At 47.4% G+C, this 22,855-nt stretch overlaps 1 protein-coding gene across 1 annotated transcript in view; it reads left to right on the top strand.

Moving 5' to 3' along the window:
- LOXHD1 (lipoxygenase homology PLAT domains 1) overlaps positions 1-22,855 on the top strand; it is a 260,472-nt gene that overhangs the window by 161,265 nt on the left and 76,352 nt on the right. Inside the window, exons 29-30 of the mRNA XM_084829637.1 lie at positions 14,208-14,370; positions 17,484-17,638. Of these exons, the coding sequence (XP_084685763.1) occupies positions 14,208-14,370; positions 17,484-17,638 (318 nt within the window). The remainder of the gene's footprint in view (positions 1-14,207; positions 14,371-17,483; positions 17,639-22,855) is intronic.

Here is a 22,855-nt window from a genome sequence, read left to right as displayed (position 1 = left end):
TGTGTGTGTGTGTGTGTCTTTTGGTAATCCACGTAAAAATTTGTGCACATCTTTGGTGCACATTTCTTCACATTTACACACACTGGTATGCAATTTCCCAAATGTGTACATTTTTAAAGGGCCTGAATTCCCGCCCCCCCAGGCTAAAGTGATTTTGTGTGCTCCTTTTCCCTGATACTCGTGTTTTGTACACTCATTTTCTCAATATACACATTGTTTGTACGTACCTTTTAACCGACGGACTTGGGCTCTACATTTGGGAAATGTATTTTGGAGTGCAGTTGCATTCCAGTTCATGCTTTGGTTTGGGGAGTGCTAATTAGGTGTATTCCCACTGAAATCCAAACCAAACAAAATTCTCACCCATTCCTAAACTGAATAAATGGTGTCTTGAGAAGCTGTAGGGACCTGAGGGAAATGATAGGGCAGGAAGAAGGCTAAGAAAAAAAGTTTTGAGATGCTGAGAAGAGGAGAATCCAGGGGGAAGGGTTGCTGGGAAAACACTGCTAGAGGGCCTAGACATTGGAACGGTTCTGAGCTGTTTGGGGGTTGGAAGGGTTTGATTTTCTGTACTAGAATCATAGAATCATAGAATAGTTGGGTTGGAAGGGGCCTACAAGGCCATCGAGTCCAACCCCCTGCTCAATGCAGGAATCCAAGTCAGAGCATCCCTGACAGATGGCTGTCCAGCCTCGTCTTGAACGCCTCCAGGGTGGGAGAGCCCACCACCTCCCTAGGTAATTGGTTCCATTGTCGTATTACTCTAACAGTCAGGAGGTTTTTCCTGATGTTCAGCCGGAATCTGGCTTCCTGTAACTTGAGCCCATTATTCCATGTCCTGCACTCTGGGATGATCAAGAAGAGATCCTGGCCTTCTTCTCTGTGACAACCTTTCAAGTACTTGAAGAGCGCTATCATATGTCCCTTCAGGCTTCTCTTCTTAAGGCTAAACATGCCCAGTTCTTTCAGTCTCTCTTCATAGGGCTTTGTTTCCAGTCCCCTGATCATCTTTGTTGCCCTCCTCTGAACCCTCTCCAGTTTGTCTGCATCCTTCTTAAAGTGTGGTGCCCAGAACTGGACACAGTACTCCAGATGAGGCCTAACCAGTGCTGAATAGAGGGGAACTAGTACTTCCCGGGATTTGGAAGCTATGCTTCTATTAATGCAGCCCAAAAGAGCATTGGCCTTTTTTGCAGCCACATCACATTGTTGGCTCGTATTCAGCTTGTGATCGACAACAATTCCAAGATCCTTCTCGCTTGTAGTGTGGTTGAGCCACGTATCCCCCATCTTGTAACTGTGCATTTGGTTTCTTTTTCCTAGGTGCAGAACTTGGCATTTATCCCTATTAAATGTCATTCTGTTGTTTTCTGCCCAGCGCTCCAGTCTACCCAGATCACTTTGAATTTTGTTTCTGTCTTCCAAAGTATTAGCTATCCTGCCCAATTTTGTGTCATCTGCAAATTTGATCAGCATTCCCTGCACCTCCTCCTCCAAGTCATTAATAAAAATGTTGAAGAGCACTGGGCCCAGGACTGAGCCCTGCGGTACCCCGCTCGTTACCTCTCCCCAGTTTGAGAAGGTCCCATTGATAAGCACTCTTTGAGTCCGATTCTGTAGCCAACTGTGGATCCACTGGATCGTTGTTTCATCTAGCCCACTTTGAGCTAGTTTGCTCATGAGGATATCATGGGGCACTTTGTCGAAAGCTTTGCTGAAGTTGAGGTATATGATGTCTACAGCATTCCCACGGTCTACAAGGGAGGTTACTTGATCAAAAAATGAGATCAGATTTGTCTGGCAGGACTTGCTTTTGACAAATCCATGTTGGCTTCGAGTAATCACGGCATTGTTGTCAAGGTGCTTCCAGATGGATTCTTTTATCATCTGCTCCAGAATTTTCCCAGGGACTGATGTCAGGCTGACTGGTCTGTAGTTCCCAGGTTCCTCCTTTTTACAGATAGGGACAATGTTAGCCCTCCTCCAGTCATCTGGCACTTCCCCCATCCTGCATGATTTCTCAAAGAGAATAGACAGTGGTTCTGGGAGTTCTTCTGCCAGTTCCTTTATAGGATGCAGTTCATCTGGTCCTGGAGATTTGAACTCATTCAAAGTAATTAGGTGTTCCTTGACCATATGCCCATCGATCTCAAGCTGCAATCCTGCCCCTTCAGCCTGTACTTTGCCTTTGCCAGGGGGGTCATAGACCCTCTTTCAGGAGAAGACTGAGCCAAAGTAGGAATTGAGCACCTCTGCCTTTTCTTTGTCATCTGTTATCGTTTTGCCATCCTTATTTAATAGCTGAACCACCATTTCTTTCCTCTGCCTTTTACTATGCACGTAGCTGAAGAAAGCCTTTTTGTGAAATAGGCCTATTTTACTGATGTGAAAGAGACCATCCTTCCCCAAGCTTTGGAATATAATTGCCATCATAGCCACCCAGCGGCTGTGCTGTCCAGGGAAAACACCTGGAAGGTACCAGGTTGGGGACAGCTGAAATAGACCATCACATCTTTGACTGCTAGTCTTTCCGGCATGCGTAGATTGGAGTCAGCACCCTGGGTCGCTCCCCATGGGCACTGGCTGGCTGCCTCCACCAGAGAGCGGGTTATTTCCCCCCACTCACTCCTATTTGGCTTTATAACCGTAAAACCAGTCCTGGGCTAAAGCTGGTTAATGAGAAAGCCTGGAAGAGCAGCAGCAGCAGGCAGGATTGGTTTGAGCAGCGCAGGGAGCTTTTTGAGTCGGGCACATGGGGAGAGGAGGAGGAGAGAGACAAAGCCGAGCGCTCCATGATCATGCCGTAATCAGCCACAGGATAGTACGGCCTGCCACGGGGTAGCAATAGGCTGCCCAAGCCTCTAAAAGCTCTGCTACCTGATTAGACTGTTAAGAAGCATCTCGTCGTATCTCTGCTCTGCTCTGCGAGGCGGAGGCGGGGGCGGGGGCAGGGGGTGGGAATGAGGTCAGATTAAATTGAAAGCGTTTGGGCAGGCCAAGCTGAATTCACCACAGAGGACTAAAGCCACACCAATGCCTGCCAAACACAGCTCATAATTATATTTCATCTGCCATACCAAGTATTGTAGAGGGCGCGGGGGAAGGAAGCACATCGGAGCATTTTCATTGGATCTGACTTTTCTGATAGTACAGAGAGGAAGGGGGGAAACCATTGGATGGTGATGCAGGGGCTCTGACGGCGCCAGGCATGGACAGCTGCCAGGTGAGCGTAAGCTCCTCCATCACAAAGTTTTATGTCAGACATTTGTAACTTGTGACCGCTGTCCAGGCAGTAGGAGCTTCCAGGGTGCTGGAGAACTGGCCCCTTGCTGAGAGCAATCAGCTTTTTGCGGATGACCTTTTTGTGGGTGATCTGTGGCAAACAGTGGGACTGAAGCAGCCCACCAACCACCCATGCAAAAGGCACAATCTTGGGTTGTTGAGGGGGGCAGGATCCAGGATCCAAGGACTTCGCATCCAGCTGGGCATGCATATGGTTCCAACAACAAAATGGTGCTTATACCCATGTAAATGTGGCACCAGAAGCAAACTCCATTTTATTCCTGTACTCATGACAGTGCAATGATTTGATGTGAGTTTAAAATGCAAAACTGCACATGCTCAGTGTCCTGCTAGGGCTGGATCTTGCTTGGCAGTAGGGCAAACTAAGGGGCAAATCCAGTAGCAAGCCAGTAAACAGGCATGAGTCAACTCCCCTCTCGGGGCAGACTTGCGGTCATCTCCCCTGAGGATCCAAGCGCCCCCAGGTCTCCTGATATGGGTAGTTCCTTGGCGTCATCCATCTCTGTGAATTCTAGCTCCATGGAGGGGGAGGAATCCTCCAGTGGGGGCGTGACCCTCAGAGTGTTTCTTAAAAAAAAAAAATACCAAGGCTGGCAAACAGTTGTTTTGTTTTGCTTCTGTTTATTTTTTTATTGTTACATTTCTATCCCAACGATTTTCCTCTTGCAAGGAACCCAAGGCAGCTTACATGAGCCCCTCCTCTCCATTTAATCCTCACAACAACCCTGTGAGGTAGGTTAGGCTGAGAGTCAGTGACTGGCCCAAAGTCACTTCATGGCTGAGGGAGGACTAGAACCCAGGGTCCCAATCCAACACCCTAACCACTACACCACACCAGCTCTCCAGTGTGTTTCTCTAACGTATCAGGAATGTAGACACACTTGTAAAGCGTTTCTTTGGCAGTGTGGGGGTGGGCGGAGGAAAATAAATGTTATTTGTGTCCATCTAAGCACCCTCCCCACCCCCCACATAAAACCATTAAGTCCAGGGTCTAAAATTATCTATCTGTCCTACTGACAGCATCCACTGGGGAGCAGGGCTGATAGTTTTTGGGAACTCAGCAGGTGTGGAGAGGGGATTGAACCCTTTCCTCCACAGCTGTGGTCCTGTGGAAAATCCATCCTCTCTAGGTGGTACCTGTATTGGGAAGAATTCACTCTTTAAATAGGGATGGTGCGGGTGCCTGATTCCGTCTGGGAAACTGGTGCAACGCCCTCTGCTTGCACCCCCGAGCCCCTGCCCCTGCTTGCCCCCTGCCCGCATGCACAAATATGCACATTTTTGTGATCGCCATTTTATTTTTCAAAAAATGGCAACCACGGAGCTCAACTAGGCTGCCGAGGTGAGTGCGGGCTGCTCGCTGAGTGCGGGAAGGGCTCGAGCACGATCCAGGGACCAGCAAGCACGGGCAGGGGCTGGGCAGGTGCCCAGAGAACACAGATGGGGGTAGGTTCGTACATCCCTACCTGTAATCTTATTTAATCAAGTTTTATCATTATCAGCTACTCCAGCTGACGCTAGTTGCATATCCTGTAAAGACCTGCAAGTTAAATGCAAAGACGCATTTAATGTCACTTTTGTCATGTGGCCCTCAGACATACTGCATGGGTGGATGGCAGAAGGTGCCGGGTTCAATTCCCATCTCCTGATGAAAAGCCTCAGAGAGCAAGTCTTTGTGTGAGAACCTGGAAAGTCACTGCTAGGAAGCAGAGACTCTGCTGGACTTAATGGACTAATGGTGTATGGATTATTCATTTATTTAAAGCGGATTCCATATCCGGAGTAGCTTCCATAAGGTCAATGAAAACAAGCCAGTTCCCTGTCCACAGGCTTGCAATCTAAAAGACATGGCACAAAAGGGAAGAGGGATGAGGAGGCAAGAGGAAAACAAGTATATTCTAGAAACAGTTCTTAGAGTTCTGTAGTAGTTCTTATCATGACCACCTGGAATGGAGAGGGAGAGGGAGCCAAATGAAGCTGGTTTCTCAGCAGAGCCGATGTATATTTTGGCTCAGTATAAGGTCATTCTATATGTTCACATAGCAAAGATATACCAGAAGGGACCACATAACAGAGAGCCACTGTTCAGATTCAGTTATTGTACAAGTTAAGGGTGCAGAACCTCAGGTCCTGCACCAAATATGGCCCTCCAGGGTTTCCCAGAAGGCTCTCTTTCCCCAACTTTCTCCTTTCCCCAACCACCAATCATTTGGTGGTTTCTCAGCTTTTGTGCAGCCCCCCCCCCCCCGGTTGAAATGCCTCTCTTAAGGCTTACTTATGGGCAGAAGTCAAAATCATCTGGAGGCTGGGAAAGGCTGGTCTAGTGGTTAGGATTTGGTGCTCTCATAGAATCATAGAATAGTAGGGTTGGAAGGGGCCTACAAGGCCATCGAGTCCAACCCCCTGCTCAATGCAGGAATCCAAGTCAGAGACAGATGGCTGTCCAGCCTCATCTTGAATGCCTCTGGTGTGGGAGAGCCCACCACCTCCCTAGGTCATTGGTTCCATTGTCGTATTGCTCTAACAGTCAGGAGCAGTCAGTCATTCCAGCTGTTCCAACGTAGGGCATAGGTACTCTGCTGCTCATATCTAGTTGCTAACAGTAGAGTTGTTAAGTTGTAAAAGAGGAATAAAGCTTTGAAAATAATCCCTTTGTCTGTGTCTGGACTTGGCTACTGGATTAGACTGAGAGAGGCCTCCAAGGAGCCCTTGACAGCTTGGTCCCCGTTTGAAAGGGAATTACTGGCAGACCCCTGAACTTAAGGACTAGGGAGAGTCCCTCCCCTTTTCCCTTGGATCCTCTGGGCGCAGCCGTTGTTTGCGCGCCAACCGGGCACTACGCCTCCTTTCTGCTCCCTCCATTTGGTGCCGCTCTCTGCGTTGGTGTCGCGCTTCCATCAAGTCTGCTTCCCATGCTCTGTCACTCCCAGGACTGCTATCTAAGCTAGGAATGCTGGTGGGAGGAAACTCCGTCAGCTGTTGGCCCTGGGAAAGAGGAGTGCGCTCCCCTCCCAGGAGCGACTCCTCTTCCTCTTCCTCAGAACTACTCTGGGATTCTATGGGCTCAGTGTCCACCCTGACAACATCTCTCTCCCCTGTAGGATTCAGTTTAAAGCCCTCCTGATGAAGTTCTTCATGCTGTGGCCAAACACATTCTTCCCAGCCTTTGTGAGGCACAACCCGTCCCTTGCCAACAGCCCATCTTCCAGGAAGTATAGCCTGTGGTCCCAGAATCCCAGGAAGTATAGCCTGTGGTCCCAGAATCCCAGGAAGTATAGCCTGTGGTCCCAGAATCCCAGGAAGTATAGCCTGTGGTCCCAGAATCCAAATCTCTCACGCCAGCACCACCTTCATAGCCAGTCATTTACCCAGAGTATTTTTCTTTCCCTTTCTATCCCTCTTCTAACTACTGGAAGGATGGATGAGAAAACTATCTGGGCCCCAAAGTTCTTGAGTTTCCTTCCCAAAGCTTCAAAGTCTGATGTGATTTCTTCGTAGCTCCGCTTGGCGGTATCATTTGTTCCCACATGGATGAGAAGAAAGGGATACCTGTCAATGGGCTTTATGAGTGCAGGCAACCTTTCAGTCACATCTCTAATCCATCCTCCCGGGAGACAACATACCTGGTGAGTCCACAGGTCTTTGTGACATACTTGGGTCTCAATCCCACACAGCAAGGAGTCTCCCACTACTACTACTCTTCTCTTCTTCTTGTTGTAGGCCTGGGTTTCATCGCCTCTGCTTGACTGACCTTCAGCCTCTTGCTCACTCTCATGCAGGTTCCCCTGTAATTCTTCCTCTGCAGGCTGTCCTCCAGTCTCATCATGAAGTACCTGGAATCGGTTCCACAGCTCCACTGCTTCCACTGGTGCAGAGTGGTGTCTAGTTCTTCTTCTCCTAACTGTCACCCTTTTCCAAGGAGTATCCTCTACTCCATTTTTCGACACCTCAGCATTTCCCACTTCTGCCTCATCTTGCTGTTTCTCCTCAAGCTTCTGCTCTTCACTTTGCTGCTGTAGTTCCTCCATTCTGTCCAAGAACTCTTCGTGTTCTCTTATTCCCCAAAGGGTTGACAGTCGCCGCTCCAGTCCACTTACTTTTTCTTCCAGCAGTGTGATCAACTTGCACTTGTTACAGGTGTAGGCCATGTTGTTCTCAGGCAAGAAAACAAACATTGCACACACCTTGCAGGTCACCACCACTTGAGAGTCTTGTCCTTCCATACCCTCTTTCCCTTTTTGTGTCTATCTTTCTGATTGTTCTAGACTAGCCTGTGCCTGCTCCTCTACTCACTAGAGGTTAAAAGCAGAGTCCCACTGGTGTGGAAGTGTGTGTTACAAGAAACATAATTTTAAAAAAATGTTAGGGGCCTCCCCCTTGACCTCCCCTGCCGAACTGCCCTGGCCAACTCCTGTTTGCTCCCCCTGTTCACTCACTTTGGTCACTCACTCTCTAGGAGCTTGCTTGCTTCTGTAGTCCCCAGACCAGCTGGAGCAGCTTCCTCTGCTCTGCTCAGCTGGGAGGAAGGAAACAGACTGAAGCTTCCTGCCCACAGCTGCTGGGAGTACTCAGGCCACACACACCCAATTCAGTTGGAGCTCTCAGGGGCACCTGGTGAGCTCACAGCCACTCAGAAGGATAAGGGACAGCCCCCTGGGCTTCCTGCAGCCCACTTACCTCTTTGCCTCTGTCTCCTTTGTCTCCTTTGTCTCTTCTACCACCTGGTGAGCTCACAGCCACTCAGAAGGATAAAGGACAGCCCCCTGGGCTTTCTGCAGCCAACTTACCTCTTTGCCTCTGTCTCCTTTGTCTCTGAGGCCCTAGTTTGATTCCTGGTCAGGAAATGTTTGAGGGAGAGGGCCATGGCTCTGTGGTACAGCATGTGCCTTGCATGATGAAGGTCCTACAGTTCATCCCCAGCATCTCCAGCTAGTGCTTGCTCCAGGTTTTGGAGGGTCCTTGGGCAAGGCCTCCTTAATGGGTCTCCTCCCTCAGCAAGTCTACCTTCTCACCTCCATTGTCACCAGCTGCTTTTGCTCCTCATCCTCTTTCTCATCATATTTATTTATTTATTTATTTATTTCATTTATTTCATTTCTATACCGCCCAATAGCCGAAGCTCTCTGGGCGGTTCACAAAAACTAAAACCAAACAACACACAATAAAACAATTTAAAATATATAGAACATTAAAACCACAATATAACAATACAACCACAATAAAACCTAGCAGCAGTACAGGAGTTTAAAATACAGATTTAAAACAGCAAAGATAAAAATTTAGAAAGCTAAAATGCCTGAGAAAATAAAAAGGTCTTCACCTGGCGCCGAAAGGAGTACAATGTAGGCGCCAGGCGAACCTCACTAGGGAGCTCATTCCAGAGCCGGGGTGCCACAGCAGAAAAAGCCCTCCTCCTAGTAGCCACCCGCCTCACTTCCTTTGGCAGGGGCTCACGGAGAAGGGCCGCTGACGATGATCTTAAGGTCCGGGCAGGCACATATGGGAGGAGGCGATCCTTCAGGTAACCTGGCCCCAAGCCGTTAAGGGCTTTGAATGTTAACACCAGCACTTTGAATCGGGCCCGGAAATGGACCGGCAGCCAGTGCAGCTGGAAAAGTACTGGTGTAATATGAGCTCGCAGGCCAGTCCCTGTTAACAATCTTGCTGCCCTATTTTGGACCAGCTGAAGTTTCCGGACCATTTTCAAAGGCAGCCCCACGTATAACGCATTACAGTAATCCAGACGAGAAGTTATCAGAGCATGGATAACTGTAGCTAGGCTATCTCTGTCCAGATAAGGGCGTAGTTGGTATACCAGCCTAAGCTGATAATAAGTGCTCCGTGCCACTGAGTTCACCTGTGCCTCAAGTGACAGTTCTGGATCCAAGAGCACCCCCAAACTACGAACCTGATCCTTCAGGGGGAGTGCAACCCCCTCCAGAACAGGTTGAATATCACCTAGCCGGGCAGACGAACCACCCACTAACAGTACCTCCGTCTTGTCTGGATTGAGTTTTAGTTTATTAGCCCTCATCCAGTCCATTACCATGCCCAGGCACTGGTTCAGAACAGCCACTGCCTCACCTGGGTTTGATGAAAAAGAGAGGTAGAGCTGGGTGTCATCCGCATATTGATGGCACCTCAGCCCACACCTCCGGATAACCTCCCCCAGCAGTTTCATGTAGATGTTAAACAGCATGGGGGATAAAATAGAGCCCTGTGGAACCCCATGGCACAATTGCCATGGCACAGAGCAATAATCCCCCAGCACCACCTTCTGGAATTGGCCATCCAAGTAGGAGCGGAACCACTGTACTGCAGTGCCTCCAACTCCCAACCCAGACAACCTATCCAGAAGGATACCATGGTCGATGGTATCGAACGCCACTGAGAGGTCCAGGAGAATCAACAGGGTCGCACTCCCCCTGTCCCTCTCCCGGCAGAGGTCATCCCACAGGGCGACCAAGGCAGTTTCCGTTCCAAAACCAGGCCTGAAGCCCGATTGAAATGGATCTAGATAATCTGTTTCATTCAAGAGTGCCTGGAGCTGTCCTACAACCACCCGCTCAAGCACCTTGCCCAGGAAGGGGATGTTGGCCACTGGCCTATAATTGTTAACATCCTCTGGGTCCAGGTTAGGCTTTTTCAGGAGTGGTCTAATTACTGCCTCTTTTAAAGCGGCAGGCACCACTCCCTCTCTCAAGGAGGAATTTACAACCTCCTGGACCCAGCCGGACAACCCCTCCTTGTTTGATTTAATAAGCCATGAAGGGCAAGGGTCAAGCACACAAGTGGTCGATCGGACTTGGCCAAGCACCTTGTCCGCATCCTCAGGCCTCAGTAACTGAAACTCATCCAATAAAACTGGACCAGACGGTGCTCTGAACGCCTCTACCAATGGAACTGCATTAATGGTGGTGTCCAATTCATGACGAATCTGAGCGACTTTATCCTCAAAGTGCCGCGCAAACTCGTCACAGCGTGCTACCGAGGGTTCCACCGTCTCTCTCCCTGGCCCAGAATGTAACAGGCCGCGAACCACTCGGAAAAGCTCCGCCGGACGACACTGAGAAGATGCAATGCTGGTGGAAAAGAACTGCCTCTTTGCCACCCTCACCGCCACAGAGTAGGCTCGATAGTGGGCTCTTACCTGTGTTCGGTCAGACTCAGCACGAGTTTTCCTCCACCTGCGTTCTAGCCGTCTCCCCTCTTGCTTCATTGCCCTCAGCTCAGGTGTATACCCAGGAGCTGGCCGGGCTCTGCTCAGAGGGAGAGGGCGCTTGGGTGCGATCGTGTCAACCGCCCGAGTCATCTCTGCATTCCGCAGAGCGACCTGGGCTTCGACAGGAGCACCAGCCATACCAGCAGGAAAATCCCCCAGAGCCCTCTGGAATCCATCGGAATCCATTAATCTCCGGGGGCGGACCATTTTAATAGGTCCCCCACCCTTGCAGAGGGGAAAGGCCGGCAGAAGTCTAAATCTCAGCAGGAAGTGATCTGACCATGACAAAGGGACAGATGTTAATTCCTCCACTTTCAGATCACCATCCTCCTGCCCAGTTGAGAAAACCAGATCAAGCGTGTGTCCTTTTATATGCGTTGGGCCGATGACATGTTGGGACAGCCCCATGGTTGTCATGGCGGCCATGAAGTCCTGAGCCGCCCCGGATACAGCGGCCTCGGCATGGAAGTTGAGATCCCCCAGGACCATCATCCTGGGGGTCCTCAACACCAAGTCCGAGACCACCTCCGTCAGCTCAGGCAGGGAGTCCGATGGGCAGCGGGGTGGGCGGTACACCAACAGAATCCCTAATCTGTCCCGGGTACCCAACACAAGGTACAGACACTCAAGATCTGCACTCGAATGAGCAGGAAGCCTGGAGAGGGAGATTGAATTCCTATAGACCACGGCAACCCCCCCTCCCCGACCCTCAAGTCGGTGTTGGTGCTGCACCGAGTACCCAGCAGGGCACAGCTGGGAGAGAGTGACCCCTCCCAGTTCCCCCACCCAGGTCTCAGTAATACATGCCAGGTCAGCCCCCTCATCCACAATCAAATCATGGATGAGGGAGGTCTTATTTTGGGCCGACCTGGCATTCAGCAGCAGCACCACCAGACCCGAGGGCAGACTGGTAAGGCTGCCAGGAACCATCAGGTTGGGGGAAGAACCAGAAGAGGGGACAGCTGTAAGGTGTCTAGCCCCTCTTCTCCTCAGCTGGCCTGTTAATCCCCCAATGCCATGCCTCCCCCTGCCCGTGACCACAGTTATGGTGGCACCTCCCCCACCCCCTGAGTTGCCCAATAGTCCTCCCAGGCACATATTAAAATATTAAGATATAAAATATACAACAGTTTAAAAGAATATAAAAGAGATAAAAGAGAACAGCAGCGAAGAAGGAGCAGATAGTCCACGTTTGCCCCTTCCCCTGGTCTTTAAAGCTGCTGCCCTCTGCTGCTGCTGCTATTTGCTGCTGGTGTTGTGGCTGCTGGTGTCTCTGGAGAGGCAGGTGGGTAGATCTTCAGGTCCTACGCAACTCCAAGTGCGACGCTAAGTGCGCACTTAGCATCGCACTTGGCGCGACGCCGAGGCTCTGCCTCTGGCAGCCCCGCCTTAAGTACCTGTGGGCGGGGGCAGAAGCAGGCTTAGGCTCAGGATCCACCTGGTGCAGCTGCTGGCTGGTCCTCCTTCCCCAGGCTCCTTCCCCTTCATTGGGGAATGAACCTCCTTCATTGACACCACTCGCTTGCTTAACAGGCAGAGAGCCAGTGAGCAAGCAGCATGAGGCATCTACCGCTCCTCCTTCTCACCACCACCATTGCCTGGGACGGAGTGAGAGAGAAACAGGTTGCAATGGTGAAGAGGAGGTGCAAGTCCAGGAGGCTGTTGTCAATGGCCCCTGCTGGGTTGTGCAACCTCAGCAGGTCTCCAACCATGCTGATCCTTGGCTCTGTCTCCAGCCAAAAGGGTCAGGTAGCAGGTGATGGGTGGGAAAGACCTCCCCCAAGAACATGGGAAGCCACTTCCTGCCAGAGCAGACGGGACTCATGTCTGGATGGGATAAACTAATTGTCTGACTTGATGGAAGCAAGCTTTCTATGTTCATATTTTAACCCGCTGCTGCTTCTGCAATGCTGATTTTGTTTTACTCATTGCTGCTGAGTTGTTTTTAATTTATCAGCCTTGGACCTGGCAAAGTCTCTCATTTTTTATTGCTAGTTAGCTTGATGTTATTTTCTGATGTTTTAATGAATGGCATTGCATTTGATTGTGTATCACGTTCATGCATGAATTTGAGTGCCACTGTTGCAGAAAATGTCTTCCATCCTTGTCCCGGGTTTATTCATTTTATTTTTCAGTCAAAATGTATTCTTTGATTAATTAGGTTACTACAAAAAATCATCATCATCACACATCATCATACAAAGTGATGATTAAATAAAACTGCACATAAAGTCAATCCAGTAAAACAAACACAGTACATGGGCTTTACATATTTACCTTTACAGCTGTCCTGTAATGGAGGTATGGGTGGGGGTAAAGTGGGAGAGTCTCAGCGCTGTTCTGCCCTATGAGGCAGTAATAGGTACGCTTAAGCGCACATTCAAATTAGTGTGATTTGCTTCTGAGCGAATATGCTTAAAATTGGGCAGTCGGACTCACTCCTTCTTTGCAAATTAGGAGCTTTTCATTAAAATGCACAGAGCTAGTTCATTCAAACTTGTGGACTATTACCTGAAATGTTTGAGTCAGACATGAGCATATTGACAGTTTGCAATTCAGCCTACCCCAACCGGGTGCTCTCCAGAACTTTTGGACTTGAGCTCCAAACAGCCCCAGCCAGGAGCCAGCATGGCCAATGGTCCGGAGTCCTGGCAGTTGCAGTTCTTGTTGTAGTCCTTCAACAACAAGCAAAGGCATTTCTGTTCAAGCAGGCCTTTAGCATGAAAATTGGCCTGTTGGGTTGAGTGCTGTTCTTATTTTTTTATTATTGCGTTTTTTAATTGTGTTTTAGTGTATTTGTTTCATTGTTGTTTTAATTAAGTTTTTATTCTAAGTTTTAGTTTTTTTATTATTGTTTGCCACCTTGAGCACCATTTCCTGATGGGAACTATTTGGTATTGCTGCCTCCTGATAAAAAAGACAGTTAGCCGAGAAAAAACAAAAGGCAGAGCAGAATGAGCATTTACAAGTCCCACATGCACACAAAGGCTAAAGAAGAGACAACACCTTTCTTCAGTGAAGAAAAGATAAAATAGTTTTCTCACAACATTCTTGCATAAAAATGCAGGTACAGCATATAGTTTCAGAAAAAAATGGTTCAGTCGATTTCCTCGTGTTCTATAACACTGGAAGGAGAGAGAGAAAATACATGTGCTCCCAGCAATGGAGAAAGTCAGAGAGAGAGAGAGAGAGAGAGAGAGAGAGGAGGGGGAAAGAAGGAGCAGAGCAGGAAACCACATTATAAGCTATAGAGATCCTAAGTCTAGCTGTGCCCAAATTCCCATGCATTAACTAACTGCAACACTGCCCCTTTCCTGTAAATTGCAGATGAAGTTGCAATATTCCCAACATTTCCTTGGTGGAAAGGTAGGGTATAACTTAAATAAATAAAGACGTCCAAAAGATCTGGAGGTCACCAGGCTGGTTTACATATATGCTCTCACCGGATTCTTTCCTGCAGCTTTCTTCAAACCAGGGCATCTGATTGGCTTTTCTTTCATCCCCCCCCCCCTGCCCCGGGCAAGGTGGTTGTTAGGTAGACCTGTGGGAGCAATTGTGGAGAAAGCCAAGGCAAGACAGGAATTATTAGTTTTAGAAGTAAATCAAATCTAGTTGCTGACCTGCTGTTTGCAGATGTCATTCCACTGCTGAAGGCAGCTGCCTTTTTCTGTTGTCACATCAGGGTTCTGAGAAAACCACATTTCCGTGTGAGAGGTGGCTGGCAAAATCTGAAGACGATGGCGAGATCATGAGGGAGCTGGTTCCATCCAATGTGTTCACTGAAAAGCTCATGAAAGACGGGATGCTCAAGCAGATTGACGAAGAAATTGACGATCCACTGGAAAGTGAGTTAGGTTCCTGCTACAGGCCCTTTGCAATTTCTCTGTCTCATTTACCCAGAAAGTGTTTCTGCCTTATAATGGTCCAGGTTAATGTTCCATCAAAACCTATACGGTTACTCCTGGCTTGTGGTGGGCCTTGAGTCAGGTTCTGAGGGGTCACAGCAGGAGTTCCATCCATCCTTGATATTAGGGATGTCGTGGGACGCCCGGAAGGGGGAGGACTCTGGTGAACTCACCTCTGCTTGGCCCCCCGGACTTCAATCCGCGGACCGCCGTGCTTGCTTGACTTGATGTGCACATAGTTGGGCAAGTGCGGTGGTCCCTACTGGTCGCTGAGCCAGCATTTGAGGAAAAAACGGTGGCTCGGTTTTCGTAAATGTAATGTTACTTTATTTATTTATTTATTTACTTGTTTATTTATTTGAACATTTCTATCTCACCCTATATCATTAAGATCTCAGGGCGGCATACAGATAAAATCAGTGTAAACAGTATAAAACAATAAATAATTTAAACACCTAAAAACATATTAAATTATTAAACAAGCTAATACCAGTTAAAAGCTAAAACAATAAAACAGTTAAAACAATGTCCTAGGGAATGCATTTAGCCCTCAAAGACTGTGGTAAAAAGCCATGTTTTTACTTGACACCGAAACGAGACCAATGTCTGCGCCAATCGGGCCTCCAAGGGGAGGGCATTCCACAACTGGGGTGCCACAGCAGAGAAGGCCGTCTCCCATGTCCCACCATAATGTATGTCTCATACTGGTGGGACGCAGAGGAGGGCCCCTCCAACAGATCTGAGATCTCAGGTAGGCATGTATAGGGAGAGGTGCTCCCCCAAATATCGAGGTCCCAAGCCGCTTAGGGCTTTAAATGTCATCACCAAAACCTTGAATTCCAGCCGGAAGCATATTGGCAGCCAGTGCAATTCCTTTAAAACTAGTGTTATATGGTTACATAAAGGGGACATTTACAGAACATTACAGGCATAAATGGTCCATTTATGCCTGTAATGTTGCCTAAATGGCTTCTTTACAGCCGCCATTTACGTGACGTCACATTTAGGAAAACCCCCAAGCCACCATTTTTTTGCAAAATGGCGGCTCGGTGGAGGATCGGGAGGCCACATGCCGCTGACTAGGCGGCTGCAGACTGCATGGCGACTCGCACAGCAAATGAGCGGCCAGTTCGTGGGGGTTTGGTGAGTGGTGCGGATGGAGGTGCGTCTGTCCGTCCCTGTCTGGTATATGAGATCCCATCACTGACTATGAAGAGAATCGAACCTGGAATTCAGAGATGTTTGAACTCCCGCTCCCCAACAAATATTTCAAATATTTAATTATTAAAGAGTTTTTTAGCCCTCCTTTCAGGGCACATGGCCCTAACAAGGTAGCTTACGATGTCACAAAAATATGAATATACCATTATGTGCACATACATGCAGAGCAGCAATAGCAGCAGTCTCAGCAGCTAATGATTTTTATGCACCCAATGCAGATTGGGATAAATGAGTATTTTTTCCTTTTCTTTAAGCCAGCAGTGATGGAGCTATGTATATCTGTCTGTGGAGGGAGTTCCAAAGGTGTGGGGCCACCACTGAGCCCTGTCCCTAGGAACCACCAGCCTAATGGCTCTTGAAAGTAGGGCCTGTGATACTGATCTTACTGCTTGAGCAGGCCCATACAGCTGCAGACCGTCCTTCAGCTAATGTGGACCCAAACCATTTAGGACTTTAAAGGGCCAAACCAGCACCTTGAATTGGTGCCAGAGACAACAGGCAGCCAGTATAATATCATCTGTAAATCTGTAAAACATCCTGAATGAGGCAGAACAATGGAAGCCCCTTTTATGGGGGAAGAAAAATTTCAGGAAATTGGAGGACAGATTTTGGCAGACCACTAACTACACCTCATCCCTGGGTCTTGACACAATACTCGCCCCCCCACATACACACACCTGCATTGTGGTGGATGCAAAATGGGGGCCACCCTGCCAACACAATTGATGCTGTTGCAGCACGAAAACCTGACAAAAAATGAAAGACCTGTGCTACGAGCCCTGCCAATGGGGAGCCCTAGCTGGGAGAAACTGTTGAGAATTTCTCCTCCCCCTGGAGAAATTTGGTGAAATTTTCTCCCAAATTTTTCTGCCCACACATAAGGCAGAGAATTTTGAGAGGCCATTTGTACATAGCTCTACTTAGCACGCAAAGTGGGAAAAAAGGATGGAGTGAATCAGGGGTGTTGAACCTCTTTCAGCCCAAGGGCCAAATTCCATTTTGGAGAAGCTCTCGGGGGCCACATTCCAGTGGTGGGCGGGGCCAGAGGCAAAGGGGAGGGGCCAAAGGCAAAGGGGGAAGGGCCAAAATACAAAGAGTACCAGCATGTTTTAGTTCAAAGCTTACTGCCAGTACTAAGTCTTAGGAGAGACAATGAATGGTTTATTACTGTCACAGACCAATACCAATTTTTATACAAAAAAAGATACAGCTAATTAAGAGTAATTAATAAAACCAATACATTTTAAAATGGGGTTAACATAATTTTTCCCTTGTTTCCATTGAAATAAGGAAGAATCTAGCAACCTTCCCAGTGACGTAGGATGAATCATCCTTCAAGCAGAACATCACCAGCTCTTCAGAAGATCGTCCCAGAAGAGTTCTTAATAAGGGGGGAAATTAGCTTCACTCTGCAGTCTTTGTACAGATTACAGTACAGGGGAACCTTTTATGAATAGGAAAAAAACACTCAAAAGCCAGGAAACCACTGAACAGTTGGTGGTTGGGGGAAAGGAGTTTCAGCCGGGAGAAGGAGGCATGACCCAGGAGGGCACTATTGGGACCCCAGTTGGGCCAGATTTGGCCCATAGTTCTGAGGTTCAATGCTCCTGGAGTAAATTATATCAGTAACCCAGAGCAGACCTGGTGAGGAGGTGTGGCCCAGGGAGGATCCAGATGTCTGGATTGAGAGGCCCGGAGTTCTGCATTTGATCCATGGCCTGGAGGTTCCCTACCCTGGATTGAAATAAAGTCTGTAGAAGAATGCTCTTCTTGCGATTGATGCCAGCATTCTAAAAATATATATTATAGGGTTGTTTTTTTCCCTTGCGTAGTTCATGCTTACAAGATTACTGTTTTCACCGGTGATGTTTACGGTGCTGGGACTGATGCCAATGTGTTCTTGACCATATATGGAGACCTGGGAGATACAGGAGAGAGAAAACTCAGCAAGTCCGAAACTAACTCCAACAAGTTTGAAAGAGGACAGGTACTGCTAAAACCAAGTATTCTTTTTCTCCCATGCCATTAGCTTCTAAACAGTAAAGAGTAGTACAATGTTTCTGCCTCCAGTCCAATTCCATAAGAAAACAGGGGCAGCTCATGTGGATGGGCAGAAAGTAGCACTTGGATGCCACTGCTGAGTGGTGATGGGCCTGAAGCTCAGTGATAGAGCACCTGGTTTATATGCAGGAGGTCCCAGGTTCAATTGTTGGTATCTCCAGTAGAGCTGGGAAAGAGCCCTGTCTGAAACCCCACTGCTGCCGGCCATTTAGAGCAGGCCTGGGGAAAGTATGGCCCTTTAGTTGTTGCTGGATTGCAACTCCCATAAGCCCTAGCCAACATAGCCAATGGTGAAGGTTGATGGGTGATGCAGTCCAAGAACATCTGAAGGTGTTTTGAACATCCCCATCCTGGGTGTAGAGTGTGTAGACCAGCCTTACCCAAGCTGGCATGCCCCAGATGGTTTGGACTACCACTCCCAACATTCCTGGCAATTTGCCATGCTGGCAGAGGCTGATGGGAGCGGAAGTCCAAAACATCTGGAGGGCAACAGGTTGGGGAAGGCTGGGGTAGGCAATACTGAGCTAGGTAGACCAGTGGTCTAACTTCATACAAGGCAGCTTCCTATAAAAGGAGAAAGCAGGGTGCTGCTATAACACTTGGCTAAAGCCATAGCTCGGTGGCAGAGCAGATGCTTTCCATGCAAAAGGTCCCAGGTTCAATCCCTGACATCTCCAGATACGGCTGGAAGAGATCCCCTGTTTGAAACCCAGGAAAGCCACTGCCAGACAATACTGAATGAGACAGACCAATGCTCTGACAAGCATTGGTCCATCTAAGGCAACCTGCTACATCTCTGATAAGCATTGGTCCATCTAAGGCAACTTGCTACATTCCTACGACTAGTGAGGGGAGCTGCCTGATTACAAAAAGAGCTGGATGTTGGAAGGGCAAGCAAGTATATGGTGCTGATATAACCTCTGCTTGTGTGGGTCCTATGGGGCTTAATCAGAATAAAACTTGCAAAGGTATAACGAAACAAACATGTCTTTAGTAAGAATTAAATTACACAAAAATTGCAACAAATTCCTAATATTTGGCATAATTTGCAGCAATTAGTCCCTCTGAGTTCAAACATGGATTTCTTGCTTGTAATTTTGGTAGGCCAGTCCCAAAATGTCTTTGGTTCTCCAGATGCTGACTATTGCAGTAGTCCCCTCTGTAGATTTTTTTTTAAAATTTCAGTCCACAGGGTGATCCACAATTTGTATCTCAGCCGTCGTAACTCAAGGTATTAGCTCTGCAATAATAATATAGTTATAACAAATAGCAAAGATACAAAAATGATTCCCCATCCCCTTGCAATTCTACTGTACACAAATATCACCTCAGTTTACCTTATACAAGGTGATAAGAGCCCATAATCATAATCTCCAGCATTCAGCTTCCCAGTAGAACAAACTGACTGTTGTTGTTGTTGTTGTTGTTGCGTCTCTCAGCCCTCCCTCTTAGTGAGGACTCCGCCCAGGGGACTAACCCATCTACTCTATAGGGGTTACACTGACACCCCCTACAAGGCGCATGGGGACTGGTTAGCATGGGAGCTGGGAAAGGAGATCATCATCAGCCCATGCTGAGGACTTCTCATGTCAGTGCCACCCTTCCCCTGGCGCCAGTGTTGACAGCATGGGATGCATGGGCTACCAATGGATAGCACGGGAAATGGCCACTTCCAGTGCCCCTCCCTCAAGCTCCGCACACTACGTACATTACCAGAGCAGAGTGGGATGCAGCCACACAGGAACGGCCACTGTGTTGCCAAGCGCTGTTTGAACGTTGCTCCCTGAAACTCCTAGGTCAGGGGTGATCGGCGCACAGCCCACAAGTAACACGTGTAGTGCCCCCCGCTATTTTTTTTGCAGCCTCCGCCACTCCCAAATCTTAGCTGCCAAATTACTGCTGAATTCTGGTGGCACACAGCAAGAAGAAAAAGCACATTTTCTCTTTTAAAGGAGGTGCGTGGGGAACGTGCACTATATTTTAATGCAAGATCGCACACTTCCCTACGGCTTCCAGGAGTGCAATTTTGCATCAGAACAAAGTATGTGCTCCCCCTGTGTCTTTTGAAAAGGGAGAACTTGGCTTCTCTCACACTGGCAAATTGCCACCACAATTCAGTGGCAATTCACTGGCGGTGATTTTGAGGGCAGGGGAGGATTATGGCCCCTGCCAGATCCTAGGAGCAGAAATTGTGCCCCAGTCCCTTCAGTGTTGCCCATCCCTGTCCTAGATGGATTAACTGTGCGTGCACCCCACATAGACCCATAGTGTTGTTGTTTCTCTTTTATTTAAAAAATAACAGAATGATTACTGTAAAAGCCATCATAAAAACCATTTAGCAGATCACAGCAAAAAGAAAAAGAAAAACATTGAATAGACAAAAAAAGAAAAAGGGAGATTAACTTCCAGAAGGATGTGTGGTTCTACTGTATGGATACGTCATGAAGAATTCCAGGTCCCCAAATTGCTAGTTTTCAATGCCATCAAAAGACAATTGCATGCATTAAAACGTCTATAGTTTGTTCAGTTCTACTGGCATCGATGGTTTATTTAAGCAGGTGTTCAACTGATGCCTGTGAAATACTCTCCCAATTTTTAGTTACAACTATCTTAGCTGTCACAGATAAATTGATTCAATAGCTGATGGTGTGCCCGAGGAACAACATGAATATTGACTCGTATTCATGTAATCCATTTGCACAGCCATTTTTGGAACTGTCCTGTGTTTTCTGCTCTTGCTTAACCTTCCCCTGCTCCGTCTGCAGTGTTACTTATGTTACCAGTTTGCTTCCTTTGCTTTTGTCCTGTTTGCCTGATCTAGAACATAAAAACTGTGGATAGGAACTGTGTTGCTTCTGTCTGGAACTAACACTACATGCAGAGCTACTGAATATTAAATATAATGCACTGCTCTTGTGTCAAACACGCTGGAGCACCTTTGGCTTTTCTCCAATGTAAGAGGTGGAAACTATTACTCTATTAGAGCTGATTTATATGTTCAAGACTACAGATGTAAAATTTCCAGAAATTTTGAGGCCATGGAAAAAAACGTGGGTTTTTTCCAGGTTTTTTTTTCCGGGGAAAATTGAAATTTTTGGGGAAATGGAAAAATAAAAAATACTTGTGTTTTTTTTTTAGCACTCTTTACAGATCTAAAGCCACTTTGTTGCTGTAAGACAGCCTCCCCCAATTAGTGCCCTCCAGATATTTTGGACTTCAGCTCTCATCAGCCTCAAGCAGCATGGCCAAAGGTCAAGAATGCTGGGCATTGTAGTCCAAAAACATCTGGAGGTACTGGGGAGAGCTACTTCAGGAACATAAAGCAGCCTTTCTGTTCCTTAAGTTATTTCATGTATAACTTAGCATGCTTATAAAATTATCATTACGTTTTAAAACTTTTAAAAGTAAACTCAGTTAGTAGATTTGTAATTATTGTCTGAATAGATTAGAACTACATTAAATGACTGCTACAGCATCAGAAGCACAGGACTCTATAGAAAAAAACCCAGACTGTCAAGAATGCACACTTACTGTCAAGAATGCACAATGGTGGCTCTCCTCACAAGTTGGGAAACTGAGCATAAACATCTATCGCTAAAATATACTTTAGATCAATAATTTAAGGGATGAAAGAAATGACTATGCTGGGAATATTACAGAGAGGATTTAAAAAAGGAATATTTTCCCCCATGACTTCATTATTTCCAGACATTTTACATCTCTAGTCTTTCTATAAAAGTGTTCTTATTACAAAGTATTTAAAGATCATTTTGAGGGGAGTAAAGGCTGGGTAACAATATTGTTCAGTTTTGTAACAATGTTGTTCAGTTGTTCAGTCACGTCCAACTCTTCATGACCCCATGGACCATAGCACGCCAGGCCTTCCTGTCCTGCGCTCTCTCCCGGAGCGTGCTCAAGTCCATATTCATTGCATCAGTGATGCTGTCTAGCCATCTCATCCTCTGCCATCCCCTTCTCCTTTTGCCTTCAGTCTTTCCCAGCATCAGGGTCTTTTCCAGTGAGTTTTCTCTTCGCATTAGGTGGCCAGAATATTTGAGCTTCAGCTTCAGTATCTGTCCTTCCAATGAGCAGTCAGGGTTGATTTCCTTTAGGACAGGAAAAAACAAAAACAGTCCTCGGAAAAAAACGGGAAAAAACTGTGTTTTGTCCAGATTTGTCCAGATTTTTTTCTGGGCCTTCACATCTCTGTTCAGGACAATCATGTGGTACATCACAATGCAATGCAATGGATAATGTTTATTCCTATCAAGGACCACACATGCTACTAGCCCCCTTTAAGTACAAATGTCTCTGGATTGGCTCTAGAGAGCCAGTGTGGTGTAGTGGTTAGAGTGTTGGACTGGGCCTCAGGAGATCTGGGTCCTCACCCGGCCATGATGCTCACTGGGTGACTTTGAGCCAGTCATTGACTCTCAGCCCAGCCTACCTCACAGGGTTGTTGTGAGTATACAGAGGAGAGGAGGAGGACTATGTAAGCCACCTTGGGCTCCTTAGAGGAAAGCCGGGATATAAATGTAAAAAATAAATAAATAACATTGAACTCAAAGTAAAAAAAAAAGTTTGGAAAATGTTGCGGCTCGGTGAAGACCTCCTAATTTTTGTTTTCTCCAGCAGAGTTGTAATGAAAAATAATCAGTGTATGCGAGGTATGCATTTGTTGTGGAACTGGATATTTAGGACAGGATTGAAAGCAATGCTTGGATAAGGGAGGAAGGGGGAGGAAGGGGGTCCTTTATAAAATCCACAAACCCCAGCCCCTGACTCTCCACAAGTTCCATGAAATCCTTCCCCCTTTTATCTATTTACAAAAAGGAGGCAATCACAGGATGTAAGGGGACTAAGTCCCTTCTGGACCTCCTGTAGTTCAAACACTGATTGAAAGAGTTATAGGTGGAGCTTCTGCCTATGGTGCAGGACCTGTGGGACTTCCTCTTCTTCCTACAGCTCCCTGTGGCCTTTGGGAATGCCATGAAAAAATAAAATGTCAGGGGGTGCTCTTGAGAGCAACCTTTGCAACACAAGAAGCCACATAGAGGTAAGAGGAAATTCAGAGAGTCACAGTGCGTGTACAGAAATGCCCAGGCTCCCGTTCAGGGCTCTTTGGATCTCAGCCAGAGCACTC

Source organism: Heloderma suspectum, chromosome 2, assembly GCF_057233095.1.
Source record: "Heloderma suspectum isolate Gila_16-S chromosome 2, 16-S_ref, whole genome shotgun sequence".
NCBI classification, from domain to species: Eukaryota; Metazoa; Chordata; class Lepidosauria; order Squamata; family Helodermatidae; genus Heloderma; species Heloderma suspectum.
Note: the sequence above shows the minus strand (reverse complement) of the source record. Positions and strands in the feature narration are given on the sequence as shown.